This window comes from Microcaecilia unicolor, chromosome 11 (assembly GCF_901765095.1).
Source record: "Microcaecilia unicolor chromosome 11, aMicUni1.1, whole genome shotgun sequence".
Lineage (NCBI taxonomy): Eukaryota > Metazoa > Chordata > Amphibia > Gymnophiona > Siphonopidae > Microcaecilia > Microcaecilia unicolor.
The window spans coordinates 106022594-106043671 of NC_044041.1; the positions used below are offsets into that span (position 1 = coordinate 106022594).

Sequence of the window (21078 nt, forward strand, 5' to 3'; positions counted from 1 at the left end):
AGGCAATGCATGGAGGGGGGGAGGAGATAAGAGACAGCAGATATATAATACTGGGCACTGTTTGAAGGGACCATCTGAATACTCACGAACAATGCACTGGTTTCCACCCGGGAGAGTTTTCCATCCAGGACAACAGTAGGAGTGATATCGGGATCCACACGCATTTGGCCTGAAAATGACATTGGGAAATCATTAGTTTTCAGTTCCTTCTTCATTGATGTCTGACATTATATGGCAGGAACCAGGCCAATGCAGTCATAATGAATCAGCTACACCTTTCACCTGCAACAAATTCAAAGTGTTATAGGCCGCCGCCGAAGGATATGTAAAGGTTCTTATTTCTTTCTTTATATTATTTATATTCCGCATGAACTCAAAATTCTTTGCTTGCTCCATTAATTCTATCTGTACCCCAAGTTCTACTAGCCTGGGAAAAAGGGGCTGCCAAAGGAGCTCATTTTCAAAAGAGAGAGCTCATTTTCAAAAGAGAAAAACATCCAAAAAGTGGCATAAATGGACAATTTTCTCACAAAAACGTCCAAATTTGTATTTTCAAACCAATTTTTAGATGTTTCTCTATGATGTCCGCCAGAGTGTGTTCAAATCACAAGGGGATGTGTCAGGGGTGTGTTAAGGGCAGGATCTGGGCGCTCCTAACACTTGGATGTTTTTCAGCCATAATGGAACAAAACAAAACCATCCAGAACTAAAACTAAGATGTTTTGAGCTTGATCCATTTTTATAACGAATAAGGCACAAAAGGGTGCCCTAAATGACCAATGAAGGGAATCAGGGGTGATCCCCCAATACCCCTCAGTGGTCACTGACCCCCAACCACCCCCCCCCCCCCCCCCCACACACACACACACACAAATGTGAATACAAATATGATTTGGCAACCTCTATGACAGCTTCAGATGTTAGAGTCAGGTCTATTAGAGCAGCATGCAGGTCCCTGGAGTAGTATAGTGGTCAGTGTAGTGCAGTGCACCATGGCGTGGGGGACTCCCTCTACCTGTCAAATTTGTGGTAGAAACTGCGAGCCCTCCAAAACTCACCAGAAACCCACTGTCCCCACATATTGGTGCCCCCTTTACCCCTTTGGGCTATTGTGTACAGCTGTGGGCAGTGGGTTTTGGGGGCTCAGCAGACAAGATAAGGGAGCAATGGTGAAATGTGTACCTGTAAGCATGTTTTTAAAGTCCACTTGGGTGCCCCATTTATCTTCTGGGATGTCTGGGAGACCAGTCTACTAAAAATGCTGGCCCCTCCTACATCCCAATGGCTTGATTTTCTACGTTTTTCACTTGAACATTTTTATTTTGAAAATGGACCAAAAAACAAAACGTCCAAAACACAAAACCTTGTTAGAAACAGTATTTTCTAAAACAAGAGATAGACGTTTTTCTTTTTTTGAAAATGAACTTCTTTCCTATTCAGATTTTGGACGTTTTTTGCAAAACGTCTAAAGTCGGACTTAGACGTCATATCGAAAATGCCCCTCCACATTTGTTAAAATACACAATACCTTCCCTCCCATTCCCAAACCCCATATCAGACATGAGACATAGTTTCAATGGGTGGGGGCCTGGACTCTTATAACCCCATGCAGCTGGCACCAGTTGCACAAAGTATAAACTTGGAGAGAAAATTCCTCCTCCTTTCCCCCTTCTTTATTTCATCCTGCCCCACCCCTCCTCCCCCAGTTCCCCTGTAACCCCACTAAGGGGACCATAACATCCATGAAAAGAGTCAACAGTAAGTCAATGGGCACTTAAGTTATTTAAAACTAAGCTATATGCTCATGGAGAATGTGTTTGCAGATAACAATCCCAAATACTGAGGAATACCTTCTGACGCTTGACTACATGTCGCAGTCTGAGCCTCCAACATAAGAAAGTTATGGAATTTCTTCCCAAGTATGGCAGACTTACAGACTAAGCATCTTTGTCCCTTACCCTGTATTCCATGGATATCCCTCTTATTCAACAGAAAACCTACTGGCATAAATGGAATCTTTGCACACAACAGTCATTCCAAAAAATGAACAATATCTGCCCAAAATATTTTTGTGAGCAGGGATTGCCAAAAAGCATGGAAAAAAAGTATTCTCCATAAGCTTGCAGTTAACACATACTGGTATTTTTGATGGAGAGACTGGAAAGAGGAAAAAGGAAAGAAAAGAAGGAGCACTAGGAAAGCAACAAACACAGGAAGGTGGAAGGATAGCAGATGAAGGGTAAATCACAAGATGAAGAGGTTATAGAGAGGTGAAGATGGGAAACTCTCAATCAGTAGTAACTCTACACCTGGAGAGATCTACAGCCCTTGAGAGTCGATCATTCCTGCAAGACACATAGCCAGCCAGGACTGGTGCAAGGGTATCAAGTGCTTTAGGCAAACCTTCATTCTTGCTTTCTCCCTCCTCGTTCATTAACTTTCAGGACCCTAGACCCCCCCCCCCCCCCATTTAGATTTTGATAATCAAGCTCAACAATCATAAATTCAGCATCACTCCTTTCAGAATGATCCTTAAGAATGCATAATTGGACATCATGGGCCCAATATTTAACAGTATTTAACTGGGCAGGAGAGAATCCTGCTCAGTTAAAAACCACTGAACACCTCAGGAGGGCATACTCAGTGGCACTTAACTAAGCAGTGCTACTGAATATCCCCTCTGACCGCCACAGGACTGTCCAGGGAGATCCAGGGGCAGTCGATGCAGCCAGGAAGTTATGTGAGCACCACCAATATTGACTAGTATTTTAGGAACATAAGAGTTGCTGTACTGGGTCTGACCAAAGGTTCATCTAGCCCAGTATCCTGTTTCCAACAGTGACCAGTACAAGTCACAAGTACTGTACCTGGTAGAATCCCAAAATGTTGCAAGATTCCAAGCTACTTAACCTCAGGGATAAGCAGTGACTTTCTCCAGATCTATCTTAATAAAAGTTTGTGGACTTCTCCTTCAGGAACTGATCAAAACGTTTTTTAAAAACTGCTTCTACCACTCCCTCTGGCAATGAGTTCCAGAGCTTAACTATAAATTGAGTGAAAAAATATTGTCTCCTATTTGCTCTAAATGTGTTACTATGTTACTTCATGGAGTGTCCCCTAGTCTGCACTTTTTGAAAATGTAAACAATCGATTAGAGTCTACCCATTCAGGATTTTATAGACCTCAGTTGTATCTCCCCTCAGTCATCTCTTCTTCAAACTGAAGAGCCCCAATCTCTAGCCTTTTCTCGTATGAGTGTCATTCCATCCCCTCACCATGGAGCGATACAGAGGCATTATGACATTTTCTGTTTTATTCTCAATTCCTTTCCTAATAATTCCTAAATATTTTGTTTTATTCTCTATTCTTTTCCTAATAATTTCTAATTATTTAAATAGTAAACTTTTCCAAAAATCTGGGCATATGGCCCATTTGAAAAACGTACATGCTGGCGGTGCATCTGGGCAAGGGAGAAAAAAATGAGAGGGAGAGATGTTGGATCGGTGGGGGGGGGGGGGAGGGGGGTGAAGAAAGATATTGGATCAGGGGAGGGGATAAAAATGTTGGATCTGGAGAGGGAAATGGGGAGAAAAATGTTGGATCTGGAGAGGGAAGTGAGATGTTGGATCTGGGGGGATGGAGGGATGAAGGGAAAGAGGAAGAGATGTGGGATCATGGGGGGGGGGGAGGAAAGGTGTTGGATCTGGAGAGGGGAAACAGGAGAGAGATGTTGGATCTGGGGGGGATGGAGGGAGAGATGTGGGACCCAGAGGGGACCATGACCACGGGCCCGGATCCCTGTCAGTCCACCCCTGGTAAGTGGTGTCACTGATACCAGTCTTAGCTGCAACCCTGTACCTGCTTTCCCTTACACTGTTAAGATGTCTTCTTTCTGTCTATCCAGCTTTCTTTTCTTTGTTCTTGCTTGGAGTGGAGGAGTGGCCTAGTGGTTAGGGTGGTGGACTTTGGTCCTGAGGAACTGAGTTCAATTCCCACTTCAGGCACAGACAGCTCCTTGTGACTCTGGGCAAGTCACCTAACCCTCCGTTGCCCCATGTAAGCTGCATTGAGCCTGCCATGAGTGGGAAAGCACAGGGTACAAACGTAATAAAATTGATTCTCTATCCTGTCTTGAAGTGTAGTTACACCCTACTTTTATTGCTATTTTAATTGTAAACTGCAAAGTTATCTTCACTCGATCATTACAAAAAGCCTCATAGAAGGACTAGTCCCTCAAGTTCTTAAAGAGGCTTTGGTAAAGCCTATATTAAAGAAACCTACATTAGATCCTCAGTTTCCGGGAAACTATCGTCCAGTTTCCAATCTACCATGTATATCTAAAATATTGGAAACGGTTGTGTTTAAGCAACTGCAATCCTACGTCGCGATGAAGAATTTATTACACCCCAGACAATCAGGTTTTAGAAAAGGTTACAGGACAGAAACGATTTTAATATCATTTTTAAGTGAAATCCATTCTAGATTAGAGCAAGGGTATATTGCACTAGTTGTTTCACTTGATCTGTCCGCAGCTTTCGATCTGATAGACCATACTTTATTATTACAACGGCTAAAGGAAATTGGGATCTCAGGTACGATTTATGACTGGTTCACCTCTTACCTTACAAACCGTTCGTTCAAAGTCATTCAAAATCGGGGGGACCACAGACCTGGGTTTCACTTTTTACTCTCCTCCTCATGGCAGTTATTCACGGATTGACTACTTTTTAATCTCCACTAATTTATTACCTCATGTATGTAATTCGGAGATACTTAGTAGAGTTCTCTCTGATCACTCGCCTGTATCTCTTCAGTTAGCTGATATCTTACCAGTCCAGAGTAAATCGTCTTGGAGATTTCAATCCATGCTGTTGCAGGATGACGTTTTTATTCAATTTATACAGTCTAAAATGGATGAGTTTTTTCAATTTAATCTCTTAGAGGAGCATAAAGCTCTCCTGTGGTGGGATGCCTTTAAGGCTACTGTCAGAGGTCATATCATTAGTTATTCTGCCATGGCCAATCGTAGGCGCAGAATGGACCTGCTGGAGAAAACTGCCAAACTTAAGCTGTTGGAAAATCAGTTCATTGTAGATAATGAACCGGCTACTCTTTTGAGTTTGCAGAAATTAAAATATGATTTAAATACCACTCTCTCAAGGGAGGCGTTGGACCTTATTCATGCTCATAAATCCACATTGTATGCTGAGAGTAATAAAGCAAGCCACCTTCTTGCGCAGTACTTGAAAACTAAAAAAAGCAGGAATAGGATCTCGCAAATTGTTGACTCCTCGGGGGTCATACACGTCAAAGATGATGCCATTGCCCAGCAATTCCAATTGTACTATAACAAATTATATGATTCTGAAGTTCAATTTTCTGTGGGGCCCTTTGGGGAATTTGGGAACCATCTTGATAGGCCTCTTATAGATGTCTCTCAAAATCATGCTTTAGAACAACCAATCTCCCATAAGGAGATTCTAGATGCCATTCATTCTCTTTCTCCAGGTAAATCACCAGGAAATGATGGTTTCACTGTAGAATTTTATCAGAGGTTTGCGGATTTTCTGGCGCCCAAGCTGCAAGCCCTCTATAATTCTCTCTTATTGCATGAGGGTCAAAATGGCTCCTTCCACCAATCCACGATTGTTGTTATACCCAAACCAGACAGAGACCCGTCCAAAGTTGAGAATTATAGACCTATTTCTCTGATTAACATAGATAACAAAATTTATGCAAAAATCTTGGCTCTCCGCCTTCAACATATTGTTCCAGACATAATCCATAGGGATCAGAATGGGTTTACAGTAGATAGATTGGCTAGCGATAACTCTAGACTTTTCTGGAATATTCTGGCGCATGTTGAGGGCTTTCATGAGCCTTTTCTAGCGGTTTCACTTGATGCCGAGAAAGCCTTTGATAGAATTGAATGGCCTTACTTGTTTCACATCTTGGCTTGGTTTAATTTTAGTTCATCCTTTATTAAAATGATTAAAGTTTTGTATACTAATCCAAAGGCCTGAATCTCAGTGATTGGTAATAATTCTCACTTTTTTCCTCTTAGAAGAGGCACAAAACAAGGCTGTCCATTGTCACCTCTCCTTTTCAACATTGCCTTGGAGCCATTAGCTATAGCTATTAGAGCTCACTCGCATATTTCTGGTGTCTATGTTGGAGGGGAGATGTTTAAACTTTCCATCTATGCTGATGATATATTGCTATATACCACACCAAATTCTCTTCCCAGTGTATTGGAAGTAATCAATTCTTTTTCTTCTCTGTCTGGTTATAAGATAAATTGGTCTAAGTCAGCCATAATGCCGCTCAATTCCTTCGTGCATAGAGCTCAGGTATCTCAATATCCATTTTCCTGGGAGCCTCACAAAATTAAGTATTTAGGAGTATGGTATTCCAAATCTGTCGATCAAAGTCTGTCCCTCATTAAGGACCAAATCTTATCTTTAACTGCTTCCATCCTAAATGTATGGTCTCCGCTATATCTAACGTGGTGGGGGAGGGTAGAGGCTATCAAGATGGTTCTGGCTCCAAAACTAAATTACATTTTTAGTATGACCCCCCTCTCCTTTCCCAACTCACTCTATAACAAGCTTGATTCCCTCCTAATTAAGTTCTTATGGAGGCAGAAGCCTCCCCGCATTGCGCTCAAGAAGCTTAAATTACCGAAAGACTTGGGAGGTCTTAATGTTCCTGATTTTAAACACTATCACAAGGCTTTTCGGCTTGCCCAGTCTTTACGGTGGTTCCAAAGGGAAGTATCTCATCTCACGCCTCGATGGCAGATTTTTGAGGCAGCGTTGGTGCACCCTTGCCCTTTATCTCTTCTCCCGTATGCAGATTTGTACCCCTATACCAGACGCATTCAGCTGTTAAAAGCCTCTGCCTCAGATATCCGTACGTTTAGGGCTGGCCTTGGAATCCGTGCTATCTCTTTGGAGGATATATCTCTCTGGTATAACTCTGGTTTTCCAGCTGGTCTCCTGCAGTCTCAAACAGCGGAATGGCAAGAGAGGGGTGTATGGCAGCTGTCGCAACTGTATATTGCTGGTACTCTGTTATCGCCTGCTGCTCTGTCTGCATTGTATAATGTTTCTTTGCTAGATTCTAGCACATGGAAGGACATCTCCACATATATTTCAACCTTTCAGGTCTCCAATTCACTTATCTCGAATCCTTCAGAGTTTATCTCCTTTTGTCACACCATTACATCAGGTCGTAAGAAGGCTTCTCTGCTATATAAAAAACTTCAGGATCTATATGCCGATGCAGTTGCTCCATTGAGGATGACTTGGGAAGCGGAATTTGGTTTGGATGCATCTGAATTTGATTGGTCTATTTTCTGGGTTAACTCCATACGTCCCACGAAGTCAGCAGCAATATCTCAATCCTCATATTTCATCTTTCACAAAGCCTATTGGACTCCTGCTCGAGTGGCCAGAATCACTAAGATTGTCAACTTCAACTGCTGGTCTTGTCAAGAAAGAGATGGTTCACTGGCACATATGGTTTTCTACTGTAAAAACGTCAGAGCTTACTGGCAACTAATTTGGTCAAAAATGTGTCTTATCTTTCACTTGCCTGAGTCCACTGCGCTCTCTTATGAGGTTGTGATCTTACGAGCTTCTTGTCCGACTATCCCTCTTTTGGAGTCTGATAAGAAATTGTATAACATACTGCTAGCTGTTGCCTTGCATTTAATTGTCTCCAATTGGAAAAATAATGTGTACCTGAATTATAATGAATGGTGGAGTTATATATGCGTGATCAGAAAATATGAAACAATTTTGGCCCATAGACGTCGAAACATTAAGTCTGTTTTGAGGACCTGGGCTCGTTTAGACCTTTTTTGTCAGGAGCCACATAGCACTCCTTGAATTTGTGTAACCCTGCAATTTGTCTCCGGGTGTTGCCATGGAACTTTGACTTTGATTATGCTTATGATATATTTTTTTTTTGGGGGGGTGGGGTTAATTTCCGGGGGGGGGGGGGGTTTGTTTGATTTTGTGTTTACTTTTGTATTCCACCTTGAATTTGATGGTTAAGCAGATTATAAATGCCAGTATTCTCTGTATGACAAAACCTTTAATAAAAATATAATTCAAAGTCATTCAAAATCAATCTACCTCAAATTCATACTTTAGTTTTTGTGGGGTACCACAAGGATCGGTTTTATCTCCTATGTTATTCAATTTATATGTTAGTCCACTTTCATTGCTCATCCAGCCTTTAGGTATTAGTTTTTATTCATATGCGGACGACTTCCTCCTAATTCACTATGTGAAGGCAATAAACATTGATCTAACGCCGATTCAAACATGCCTCGAGAAGGTGGCCGATTGGCTAACGAAGCATAAGTTAGTACTAAATCCAGAAAAAACGATAACATCATGGATAACGGGCCCTGGGCCTATTCCATCTCTAATACCTATTTTGTTTGGTAAACAAATACCTACGGTACAGTCATTTAGGTATCTTGGTATTATTATTGATTCTTCCCTATCCTTTAGTGAGCAAATATCCAACATGATAAAGAAATCTTTTTATCAACTACGTAAATTACGCTCGTTTAGAAACTCCATAGATAAATCCTCTTTGCGTACACTAACTTACGCCTATATTTTATCACGTTTAGATTATTGTAATATAGTGTATGCAGGTCTTTCAAAACGTAATCTAAAACGATTACAGATGATACAAAATACAGCAGCTCGTATTATCTGTAGAGCTTCAAAATATGACAGGATCACTCCATTGTTACCTCAATTGCACTGGCTTCCAACAGAAGCAAGGATAAAATTCAAAGTTCTGACAATGACACACAAAGCTTTTTATTTATCTAGTCCATCATATCTGTCTAACCTTACTATCCCCTATACACCAACTCAGACACTTTGGTCATTGACAGACAATAGACTTGTAATTCCATCTCCATCTAAAGCTAGATGGGAATCAACGCGAACATCGGCATTTTTTTTCTTAGCTCCCTCACTTTGGAATTGTCTTCCTAAATAATTTAGGCTTGAAGATTCTTATACTCATTTTCATAAAGCTTTAAAAACAAATTTCTTTCGAGAGTCATTTGAAAAAAACGCTTAAAATAGAAATAAAGGGAAAAAACTTTTTAGTTTTTCGATTTTTATCAATGTTTTTATGACTATAGCTTGTGAAATCTGTATGTGTGTTGACTTTTTGCAGTGCTTTTCTATCATAAATGGATTTCAGAGTATGTCTACTTATTGTTTTGCTGTTATTTTACTGTTATTTTATATTGTAAACCGTTCTGATTTACCTTTGTAATAAGTGACGGTCTAGTAAATAAATAAACGATAATTTGTTTTGTATTTGTTTTTTAATGTGATTTTATGTATGTACTATTGTTAGCCACCCTGGACAAGGGCGGGTTAAAAATAATAAATCCAAATAATAACAGTAAATAGATGCCTAAATTTTGGCATGCCGCTGTGGCTTTGCGGTAGTATTCTGTAATAGCCAAGGCACGTCCTGAAGCTGTTACAGAATTAGTGCAAAGGGCCCTTCATTGTGGTGCCTACATCTTGATGCCAAGTTATAGCATTGCCCCCTACTAGGGTAAATCTATATAGGGCGCCATAATTTATTTGCCTTTAGGTGAGAAAATGGCAGATAATGGCAGTTAAGCAGCAACAGGAGTGAAACGACAGGTAGGCGCAAAAGTGCACTTAGTTGCTATTCTATAACTGGGTGCCTAGGGGCTCATTTTTGAAAGAGAAAAACATTTAAAAAATTGCATAAAGCAGCAGTTGGACGTTTTGCTTGCCAAAACGTTCAAATCGCTATTTTTTAAATCTATTTTATTTATTTATTTATTGCATTTGTATCCCACATTTTCCCACCGTATAGCAGGTTCAATGTGGCTTACACATTGATAAAAAGGCAGTTGTGAAATTTAGATTTGTAGAAGTCTAGTACATAATACAGAAGTACAATAAACGCTTAGGTTGATATATTAGCATATTGTGAGAGAGGATAATATTATCGTTTTTCATTTCTGAACTTTTCGTGATGTATGGTGGTGTGGGATTAGGCAGATCCAGGGGGGAAAGACTTCTTGAAAAGATGTGCTTTCAGTTTTTTTCTGAATTGTAGGTAGTTTTCTGTGAGTTTCAGGTCTTTGGGTAGTGAATTCCAAAGTTGTATGCCTAAAAAGGAGGGGCTGGTGGCATGTGAAGATTTGTATTTTATACCTTTGTAATTGGGGTAGTGAAGGGTTAGGTAGGTTCTTGCTGTTCTCGCCACGCTTCTTAATGGTAGTTCGATCAGTTCCGTCATGTAATCTGGTGCGAGTCTGTAGATGATTCTGTGGACTATTGTGCATATTCTGAATGTTATGTGAGCGTGAATAGGGAGCCAATGTAAGCTTCTTAGGAGGGGTTTCTCGCTTTCAAAGCGTGTTTTTTCCGAAGATGAGTCTGGTACACTTGTGGTGGAAAGTGTGAGCCCTCCAAAACCCAAGAAAAACCTACCATACCCACATATAAGTGTCAGCTGCAGCCATAAGGGCCTTTGTAGTGGTGTAATAAGGGCCATTGTAGTGGTGTACTGTTGGGTACAGTAGGTTTTTGGTGAGTTTTGGAGGGCTTCCCATACAATATAAGAGGGTAACGGTGAGATGTGTACCTGGGAGGTTTTATACGAAGTCACTGCAGTGCCCCCTAGGGTGCCCCACTGTTTTGCTGGGATGTTTGTTTGGCCAGTCTACTAAGAATGCTGGCTCCTCCTACATCCCAATGGCTTGATTCTGTGCATTTTTCACTTGGACTTTTTTTTTTTTTTTTCAAAAATGGACAACAGGATAAACACAAAGAGCACAAAAACATCTAACAAGTGGCCACTTTCGAAAAAAATATATACATTTTGCTGTTTTGAAATTTGCTAAATTCACCACTCGGATTCTGGACATTTTGAGCAAAATGTCCAAAGTTGGACTTAGACGTCATATCAAAAATGGTCCTCCACGTGTTCTTACACGTAACTGCAAAGGGGGTGTTCATCTGGGAGGGGCATGGGTGTTCCCACTATTCTTGAGCATGTTTTACAGAATTCCTGCTCTTTGGATTGTTAAATTTTACATGGGTTAACCCCTCATTACATGCAAGCTTATTTTCGAAAGAGAAGGGCGCCCATCTTCCGACACAAATCGGGAGATGGCCGTCCTTCTCCTGAGGTCGCCCAAATCGGCATAATCGAAAGCCGATTTTGGGCATCCTCAACTGCTTTCCGTCGGGACGACCACAGTTCAAGGGGCGTGTCGGCAGTGTACCGAAGGCGGGATGGGGACGTGGTTAACAGATGGGCGTCCTCGGCCGATAATGGAAAAAAGAAGGGCGTCCCTCACAAGCATTTGGACGACTTTACTTGGTCCATTTTTTTTCACAACCAAGCATCAAAAAGGTGCCTGAACTGACCAGATGACCTCCTCTGACTTCCCCAGTGGTCACTAACCACCTCCCACCCCGAAAAAAACAACTTCAAAAACTTTTGTCTTTTTTTAGAGTATGGGTAAAGGATGTCCTTTGTTATGTTTCTGTCCCTGCAACGGCAGTTGAGGACGTCCAAAATGTGGATGTTTCTGTGAGAAGGATGTCCATGCCTTTGCTATGCCTCTGGCACCCTCTTTATTTATTTATTTGGATTTTGGATCACAAGTAGTAGCAGTGGGATTTGAACTGGCCACCTCTGGATTACAAGACCAGTGCTCTAACCACTAGGCCACTCCACTCCCTTGAAATTTGGCCATCCCTGGGGGGGTGGGGAATGTATGCAGGTCCCGGGGGGGGGGGGGGGGGGGGGAGGTATGTGTGTGTCAGCGGAGGCATAACGAAGGTGTGGACGTCCTTCTTTCAAACATTTTGGACGTCCTCAACTGCCCCCCACAGGGACGGCCAAATTTCAAGGGAGTGGAGTAGAATGGAGGAGTGACAGAAACATCCACATTTTGGACATCCTCATGTGCAAATGAGCTAACAGCAAGCAGTTCATTTGCATGCAATTTCCTTCATACATGCCCGTTCCTTTCCGGATCGGTAAGGGAAGGGCTTTTTCCTTTCAGTTAGTGGGACCAGTGCACTACGAATGCTGGCTCCCCCCACGACCAAATGGCTTGGATTTGGTCGTTTCTGAGATGGATGTCCTCGCTTTCCATTATCACCGAAAACCGGGGACGACCATCTCGAGAACGACCTAAGGATGACTATCTCTAAGGTCGACCTAAATTTCATGATTTGGGTGTCCCCGACCGTATTATCGAAACGAAAGATGCGACGTCCATCTTGTTTCGATAATACGGGTTGCCCCGGCCCTTTACGGGGCCGTCCTTAGAGATTATCTCCCTCACGGTGTCTCTTATTAATCTATCCCCTAGGAACGCTAATGTTCATTCTGGGGATTTCCTATTGCTTCATTATCCCAATCCTAAGAGAATTAAATATAAGAGTTATCATGTTGGTACCTCTTCCATCTAATATAAGAGGTCAGGCCAGTTATGTAATTTCAGAAGCTGTTAAAATCCTTTTTATTTAGAAAATTCTTGCTTCAGTAACTATTATGTATCATTTCTGGTAATTTTCTTTTCTCTGAATTGTATGTTTCTAATATTTTATGATTTTATTATTATAATATTCCTGGGAATGCCCAGTCTTCTTGACATGTAAGCCACACTGAACTCTCAAGGTATGTGCAAGATATAAGTGTCCTGTAATGTAATTTAGGCACAACTATTTACACTAGCCATAGACATGGCATATGTGGTCATGCCTAAAGTTTGGCATATAACCGAGTACTTGCCCTAATTTTCTATAGCAGATTAGCCAAGTTGCACATGAGTTAATGTTTAAGAACCCTTCCCAAGTCATTTGGCTAGCTTGTCTTCTCATCTGGGGCGGAACATTTCTCCAGTTTTCAGATTAATGTCCATCCAGTATGTGTCCCTCCCATTCCTATACCAACCTGAATAACGTGTATTGAATTGAAAGAATTCTAGATATGCACAATTTTATCTCTAACCAGCTATCCGGCGATATTCAGTGGGGGATAACTGGCTATCTCCCACTGAATATTCCCTGTTAGCAGCTAGGAAATAACTGGCTATATCACGCAATATAGCCAGTTATCCCTGAATATTCAGCGCATAACTGGCTATTCTAAGTGGCCAATATCGGGCCATGTAAATAGTTGGAATACCTTTGACCAGTTTAAACTTAGCCGGCTATCTCCGGAAATTAACCTAGCCCAAAAATAAACCAGATATTCAACGCTGATCACCAGAAATGGGCCGGTATTGAACACCCGAGCTGACCGCCGACAGCGGGAGTTAGCTAGGCTCCCTCCCGTGGTCTTAATATCAGCCCCTTAATGTCTATTTCCATCTTGTTTTTAAATTTTCAGAACCTTCATTCCACCAACCACAAACTGATGGGTTTTCAGGCAGGACATGAATAGAGACAGAAAGAGCCGATCAAGTTAGGGAGATTGCTTTCTACCTTGTGAACAATATGACTGCAACACGGAGTGAGAAGATGGCGATGGAGGAGAAAGGCACAGATAAGTGGTTTACCTGATTTAGATTTTATTTGTAACCCGCCCTTATCAAAGATAACATACATAAAATCATATTACAAAGACCAACATCTAAACATACTCAATATGCAACATGTTCAAACAACGTTCTTCAATAATAACAGAAATCACTGCAGTCACTATCTAACTATATAAATGACAAGTGACTGACTCACCCGCAAATGCGAAGTAGAGACTTCCCTCTCTGTCCCGCCCTCGTGTCAAGATGTGATGATGTCAGAGGGCGGAACAGAGAGGGAAACGGACGCTGCCGCTGGAACCTGGAGACGAAGCAAAATCGCCAGCACACCAACCTCCATCCCCCCCCATTCCCGACGTCGCCGCCGCTCCTGCCCCCCTGCACTGACATGACAGCGCTTCTCACCTCTGTGTGGAAGCGCTGCAGGCAACAGCAGAGCGATCTGCTGCTTCCTGCAGCGCTTTCACACGTAGGTGAGAGGCGCTTTTATGTCAATGCAGGGGGTCCGTAATGGAGATGGGAGGGAGCGGCAGCGAGGAGGGTAGCTGGACATGGGGGGAGGGCAGGGGGGGGAGAGGAGGGTTGCTGGACATGGGGGGAGGGCAGGGGAGAGAGAAGGGTTGCTGGACATGGGGGGAGGGCATGGGAGAGAGCAGGGTTGGTGTACGGGGGGGGGGGGGGAGGCCAAGGGAAAGAGGAGGGTTGCTGGATATAGGGGAGGGCAGGGGAGAGAGGATGGTTGGTGGACGGGGGAGGCCAGGGGATACAGGAGGGCTGCTGGACATGGGGGGGGAGGGCAGGGGAGAGAGCAGGGTTGCTGGACATGGATCGGGGGAGGGGAGGGCAGGGGAGAGAGGAGGTTTGCTGGACATGGATGGATGGAGGTGAGAATTATTACATTTTGCAAAACACAAATCTCGCCCGTTTTAACGGGCTTAACGGCTAGTCTAGTATAATCCATTACTCCCAAAGCAGCAACTACCTGTCTCCAGCAGGGGCACAGAAGGCCGAACACAATAAATGAGCTTTCAGTTGATGTTTAAACAACAATAAGTGAGTTTCATTTTTCAGTCTACAAGGCAACTTGTTAAATGCATTTGGTCCAGTAATTGAAAAGGTCCTCTTCCTCATCACATCCAAGTGCAGTCAATTCAAAGCAGACCAAGTCACAAGCTACCACCGATCGCAACTGTTACGATAGCACATACTTTTGAACCGCATGTTTCAGATAAAAAGAAGAGTCTTGATGTAACACACAGTGGATCATCAGTAATAAGTTAAATTGTATGCAGTATGCAACAGGCAACCCCCACAATCTCTTTACTCAGCGCGTAATTCGACTCTGGAATTCGTTGCTGGAGAATGTGGTTAAGGCGGTTAGCTTAGCAGAATTTAAGAAAGGTTTGGATGGCATCCTGAAGGAAAAGACCCTAGAATGTTATTAAATGGACGTAGGGAAAAATCCAGTATTTCTGGGACAAGCAATACAAAATGCTTTGTTCCATGGATCTTGTCGGGTGATTGTGACCTGGATTGGCCACTGTTGGAGACAGGGTGCTGGGCTAGATGGACCTTTGGTCTGTCCCAGTGTGGCGATGCTTATGTCTTAATATGCAAAGTAGTGCAAAATCCTAAGGGCAAATAGGTCACAGCCTTGGTAACCTTAGATTGCAAACCCTATCTGCTCTGTAATGTATATGTCCCAACACATATGAGAAGTCATTTTATTCAACAACTTTTGTGCCACTTGACCTTAATCATGTGGCAGACCCTGCCCTGGACAGGTCACATCCCATGGGGAGGGATCTGACCAAGACCCAGAAAGGCATCTCTGTTATGTACATCCTTGGACATGGTGGATGTGTGGCATACATTGCACCTTCTAGAGAGGGATTATACTCATCTCTCCAGGGCCCACTCCATGATGTCCAGGATTGACTACCTCCTGGTTTATAGGGGCATGCTGGCCTCTGTAGTGGATGCCATCATAGGACCAATCATGATCTCAGTTCAGTCTGCCAGTATCTGAAAGGGTAGAATTCTGAGACAGCAGAAGAAGAGAACTGGGTTGGATTATTATTAAAAGGTCGTACGGCTGCTGGAATGGTTAAAAGGTGAGGTGAAAAAGGCCGAGTCAAAAGAACATCTTTCAAAAAACAGAAGAGGATCCAAATGAAGAAAACAGGGAGCAGCATAAGCACTGGCAAGTTAGATGTAAAGCACTGATAAGGAAGGATAAAAAAGAATTTGAAAAAAAGCTTGTCATAGAGGCAAAAACTCATAGCAAAACTTTTTCAGGTACATTACAGTGGCGTAACTACAGGTACGCCTGAGCCCACCCAATTTGTACTCAGGCCCACCCAAAATTGTGGCTCTCTTGCTGTGGCTGGTGGGAGCCTTCAAACCCCACCAGAATTTCCTCCTTGTCAGGCAGTCAATGCTCTTCCAAACAGCAGCTGGCACCACACACCGGCCCCTCTGCACATGCTCTGTTTTCACCAGGCGGAAGCACTGAGCATGTATGGGCTACTGGCAGCAGCGTCAGCTCAAGTCAAGTGCTGCTAGCTGCTATTTAGAAGAGCACTGGCTGCCCGAGGAGGAGGAAATCTTCTGCTGGTGCAGTTTGAGGATCCCCACCAGCTCAGGTACTTAATATTTTGTGTTTGAGGGTAGGGGGACAGCACAGTTGAGGGGGGCCAGGAGGGGCTGAATTCCATGCCCATCCATTTTGGACTGAGGCCCACCCATAATTGGCAGTCTGGCTACACCCCTGGTACATTAGAAGCAGAAAGCCTGTGAGGGAATCAGCTGGCTGTTAGATCATCAAGGAATAAAAGGAACACTCAGGAAGGACAAGGCCATAGCGGCAACACTAAGGGCCAGATGCACTAACTCCATGGAAAAAGCCCTTCCCTTACCGATCCCTTAGCAATTCAGAAAAAAAATGGGCATGCACAAAGGAAATCGCATGCAAATGAGCTGCTCACTGTTAGCTCATTTACACGCGATTTCCTTCCTAAGGAGGGGAAGCCAGTCGGCCAGCTGAGCAAGCGCAGAGCAGCCAAGCCTTATGAGTGGCTGCTCTGCGCATGCCAAAGACGGCTTCATACACGCAGACAAGCTGCGTGTATAATAGCCATCTACAACCTCCAATAAATTGCCGTCTTTGGCATTGTGCAGCAGAGGGAGAGAGTGGGACCCTGGAAAGAGAAGAGAGAATGATCCGATGGAGACCCAGGTCTCTCTCTCAGCCAATCACAGTGTATTTAGGAGAACTGCAAAGATCTAGGCTAGGGGGACAAGCAGGTCTCTCAGCCAATCACAGCGCGTTTAGTTAAGAGCAGTAACAGCTAAACGCGCTGTGATTGGCAGACACTTCTACTTTTTTTTTTTAATGCAAGAAGCATAACACTAAAAATAAGTGCCTGCCAATCACAGCGTGTTTAGCTGTTACTGCTGTTAACTAAATGCGCTGTGATTGGCTGAGAGACCTGCTTGTCTCCCTCGATCTTTGCAGTTCTCCTAAACGTGCTGTGATTGGCTGAGAGACCTGCTTGTCTCCCTAGATCTTTGCAGTTCTCCTAAATGCACTGTGATTGGCTGAGAGAGATCTGGGTCTCCCTAGATCTTTGCTGTTCTCTCTTTCCAGGGTCTCACTGTCTCTCCATCTGCTGCACAATGCCAAAGACGGCATCATACACGCAGTCTAGCTGCGTGTATATAGCTGTCTGTAGCCGCCAATAAATTGCTACAGAAGTGCTTGCACCCACAACAGCTCACAGCAGCCACAGCCAGGCATTAACGAGAGGTGCAGACCTCCCGTTAGGTTTTCCACGGTAAAGGTATTTTGTGCATGGGGTCGGAAAACGGCTGTGCATCTGCCTTGCATGCACATTATAATACTAACTAGTAAAAAAGGCCCATTTCTGGAAGAAATGAAATGGGCACTAGCAAGGTTTTTCTTGGAGTGTGTGTGAGAGTGACTGTGTGAGAGAGAGAGAGTGAATGTGCGAGTGTGTGTGTGTGACAGAGAGAGAGAGAGAGAGAGTGAGACTGGGTGCAAGTGTGTCTATGAGAGAGAGAAAGTGTGTGTGTGATTGACAGTGTGTGCCAGGGGCGCCCCATCCCTCCGAGTTCCAGGGTCATCATCCCCCTCCCTCCCTCCGAGTTCACGGGTCGTCAGACTCTCCCTCCCTCCAAGTTCCCGGGTCATCCCCCCTCCCTACCTCCCTCCATTCCAGGGTCATCCCCTCCCTCCCTCCCTCCGAGTTCCAGGGTCGTTCCCTCCCTCCGAGTTTCAGGTTCCCCCCCCTCCGAGTTACAGGGTCCCTCCCTCCCTCTGAGTTTCAGGGTCCCTCCCTCTCTCTGAGTTTCAGGGTCCCTCCCTCCGAGTTTCACGGTCCATCCCTCCATCCCTCAAAGTTTCAGGGTCCACCCCTCCCTCCCTCCGAGTTTCAGGGTCCATCCCTCCCTCCCTCCGAGTTCCCGGGTTATCATCCCCTCCCTCCCTCCGAGTTCCTGGGTCATCCCCCCTCCCTACCTCCCTCCGTTCCAAGGTCATCCCCTCCCTCCCTCCCTCCGAGTTCCAGGGTTGTTCCCTCCCTCTGAGTTTCAGGTTCCCCCCCCCTCCTTCCCTCCGAGTTACAGGGTCCCTCCCTCCCTCTGAGTTTCAGGGTCCCTCCCTCTCTCCGAGTTTCAGGGTCCCTCCCTCCGAGTTTCACGGTCCATCCCTCCCTCCCTCCCTCCCTCCGAGTTTCAGGGTCCCCCCTTCGTCCCTCCCTCCCTACCTCCCAGTTCCAGGGTCGCCGTCCCTCCCTTCCTCCCTCCCTCCCTCCCTTCCTTCCAGTTCCAGGCCCCCTTCCTACGAATTTTAAAAGTCATCTTCACTTACCTCGTTGTAGTTACGACGGCCGCCAGCAGAGGTAAAAGGCGTGCAGGCTCGGCCCTTCTCTCTCTCTCTCAGCTGTGGTCCTGCCCTCATTTCCTGTTTCCGCAAGGGTGGGACCACAGCTGAGAGAGAGAGAAGGGCTAAGCCTGCACGCATTTTACCGCTGCTGCCGTCCGCCGTAACCCTGACTTGGTAAGTGAAGATGACTTTTAAAAATCGGAGGGAGGGGGCCTGGAACTGGAAGGGAGGGAGGGTGGGATGACGACACCCTCATGCGTGTGACGTCGTGTGTGACGAACCAGGTAGTGTGCTAACGTCACAACAGGAGATGGATACAGCGTTACAGGCTGCATGAACCCTACAACCCTTCACTGCCACGGAGTCAACTTCAGAACGTTGGAGGTGCTTTTTATTAGAGTAGATTAACTCATTATAATACCTTTTAGATCATTTGCATTCCATTTTCGTTAGCTGCTACCGTGATAGTAAAATGGCTCAGAGAACCCTTTTGTGCATGTCTCATTTTACTACTTGCTCGCTAGACTGGCTAGAACTGGTTTAAAAACCACGTTGCTGGCTCGATAGGTTTAGTGCATCTGGCTCTAAATGAATTCTTTGCTTTGGTCTTTACTGAGGAAGATGTAAGGGAGCTACCTGTGCAAAAAATGGTATTTAAGGGTGATGATACGGAGGAATTGAAACAAATCTCAGTGAACCTGAATGATATAATAAGCCAAATCAACAAGATAAGAAAACATAAAAAATATTTTTAGGGATTTTTTTGATCCATGATTACTTTCTGCACTGTGTGCAAAAGAACCGCTAAATAAAAGCGTTTTTTCTTTATTTGCAACAGTTGTATGAGATCTTTTTTTCCTCCTTGCAATGTCACTCTTCACTGGTTGGGTTTTGATTAGTATCTACAATTGATTTCAGTGAAGCTGATCTGTGTTGTAGTTTACTCTATAGCAACACCATACCTTAAGTATTGTGGGCAATTCTGGTTGCCACATCTGAAAAAAGATATAGTGGAATTGGAAAAGGTAGAGAGAATGGTGACTAAAATGATTAAGGCAGTGGTTCCCAAACCTGGTGCTGGAGGCACCCCAGCCAGTTGGTTTTCAGGATATCCACAATGAATATTTTTTTTTTTTTTTTAATTTATTTATAATTTTGTTATACATTTAACAAGGTAATCCTTGCTTGAAACACAGGCAAATAATATACAACATAACATTCTCATCCAGTGTTTTGCCAGTAAATACAAAGAAAAAAAAAAAACTTCAAAAAATAAATCTTACAATGGACAAGAAGATTAAAAGGTAATTATACATTTAAGAGAAAGATAGTTTAGCCTTCCTTAGACCTCAAAAATTGAGGGGGGAGTGATAGAGTCAGAGAAGTTTCAAAAGAAAAGGAAATCAACATTATTATCAAGTAAAAGCTGCTTTTACTCCAGGTTATAAATTACTTCAACTGTTTCATGTCTAGAAACGATTTCAATTGTTCCGGTGAAAAGAAAGTATATTTAGTCTGACCTAACTTAACCACACATTTAGATGGATATGCCAAGAAAAAAGAACCACCAATATCAATTGTTTTCTGTTTCAAAGTAAGAAAAGCTTTTCTTTTTTATTGTGTTTGTTTAATTACGTCTGGAAAAATCCAGACCTTAGAACCACAAAATTGAGCCTTAATATTACGAAAATACAGTCTTAATATGTTATTATAGTCTTGTTCAAAAACAAAAGAAATCAACAATGTAGCTCTGTCAAGTATTGTTTCTGAAGATTGTTCCAAAATGTCAGAAATGTTTTGCAGATCCGGAGTAATATTTTCTGTTCCTCGCAGTTCCCCTTTTGATTTAGGAATAAAGTAAATTTTGTTCACCGGAGGAATAGCGTCCAGGGGAATTTTGAGAATCTCATTCAAATATCTTCTAAATGTTTCAATCGGAGTTACCCCCGATAGCTTAGGAAAATTTAACAGACGGAGATTAAGCCGCCTGTTATGATTCTCTAATTGTTCAATTTTTCTTCTTATGTCCATATTATCTTTAACAAACATAGTCTTAAACTCCTTAAATGATTCTACTTCTTTACCAAGATTAGCCACTTGCTTTGTTAGATTATCTTTAACAGATTCAACAGTTACTTTTAGCTCTTCAAACTTGGCATTTAAGTTTAACACATCACCTGAGGTTTTTTGTAGTGTAGAATTCATCATGTCCAACATCACCCCAATCGTTTCCAGTGTCACCTCCGGATTTTTCACTGAGGAAAGACAAGTTCCCTCAGGCTTCAGAGTCAACTTTTGCATGCCCGGGTCCTCGCTGGTTACCCCTGCCGATACACTTCCGGAATCGGCGGGGTTTCCCTCCAGGGACGCCGTCGACGCTGGACACGGAGGAATCAAGAATGTTGATGGTGGTGAAAGGGAGGTTTCCTCTCCCAGCGGGGATCGCGCTTCTCCGAGAGCTCCCGCTATGGGATCCTCCTCCCTCTGGAACCTGGAAAAACCGGCGAAGTACCGCTCAAGAGACGCTTGGGCCGGAGAAGACGTCAAGGTAGGCTGAGAATCTAACCTTAGCTTCCCCTTT

General features: G+C 43.6%; 1 protein-coding gene across 1 annotated transcript in view; it reads right to left on the minus strand.

Moving 5' to 3' along the window:
• Positions 1 to 21078, minus strand: part of LOC115480232 (fibrillin-2-like) — a 296051-nt gene that overhangs the window by 229448 nt on the left and 45525 nt on the right. The window contains exon 2 of the mRNA XM_030218752.1: positions 87 to 169. Within this exon, the coding sequence (XP_030074612.1) occupies positions 87 to 169 (83 nt within the window). The remainder of the gene's footprint in view (positions 1 to 86; positions 170 to 21078) is intronic.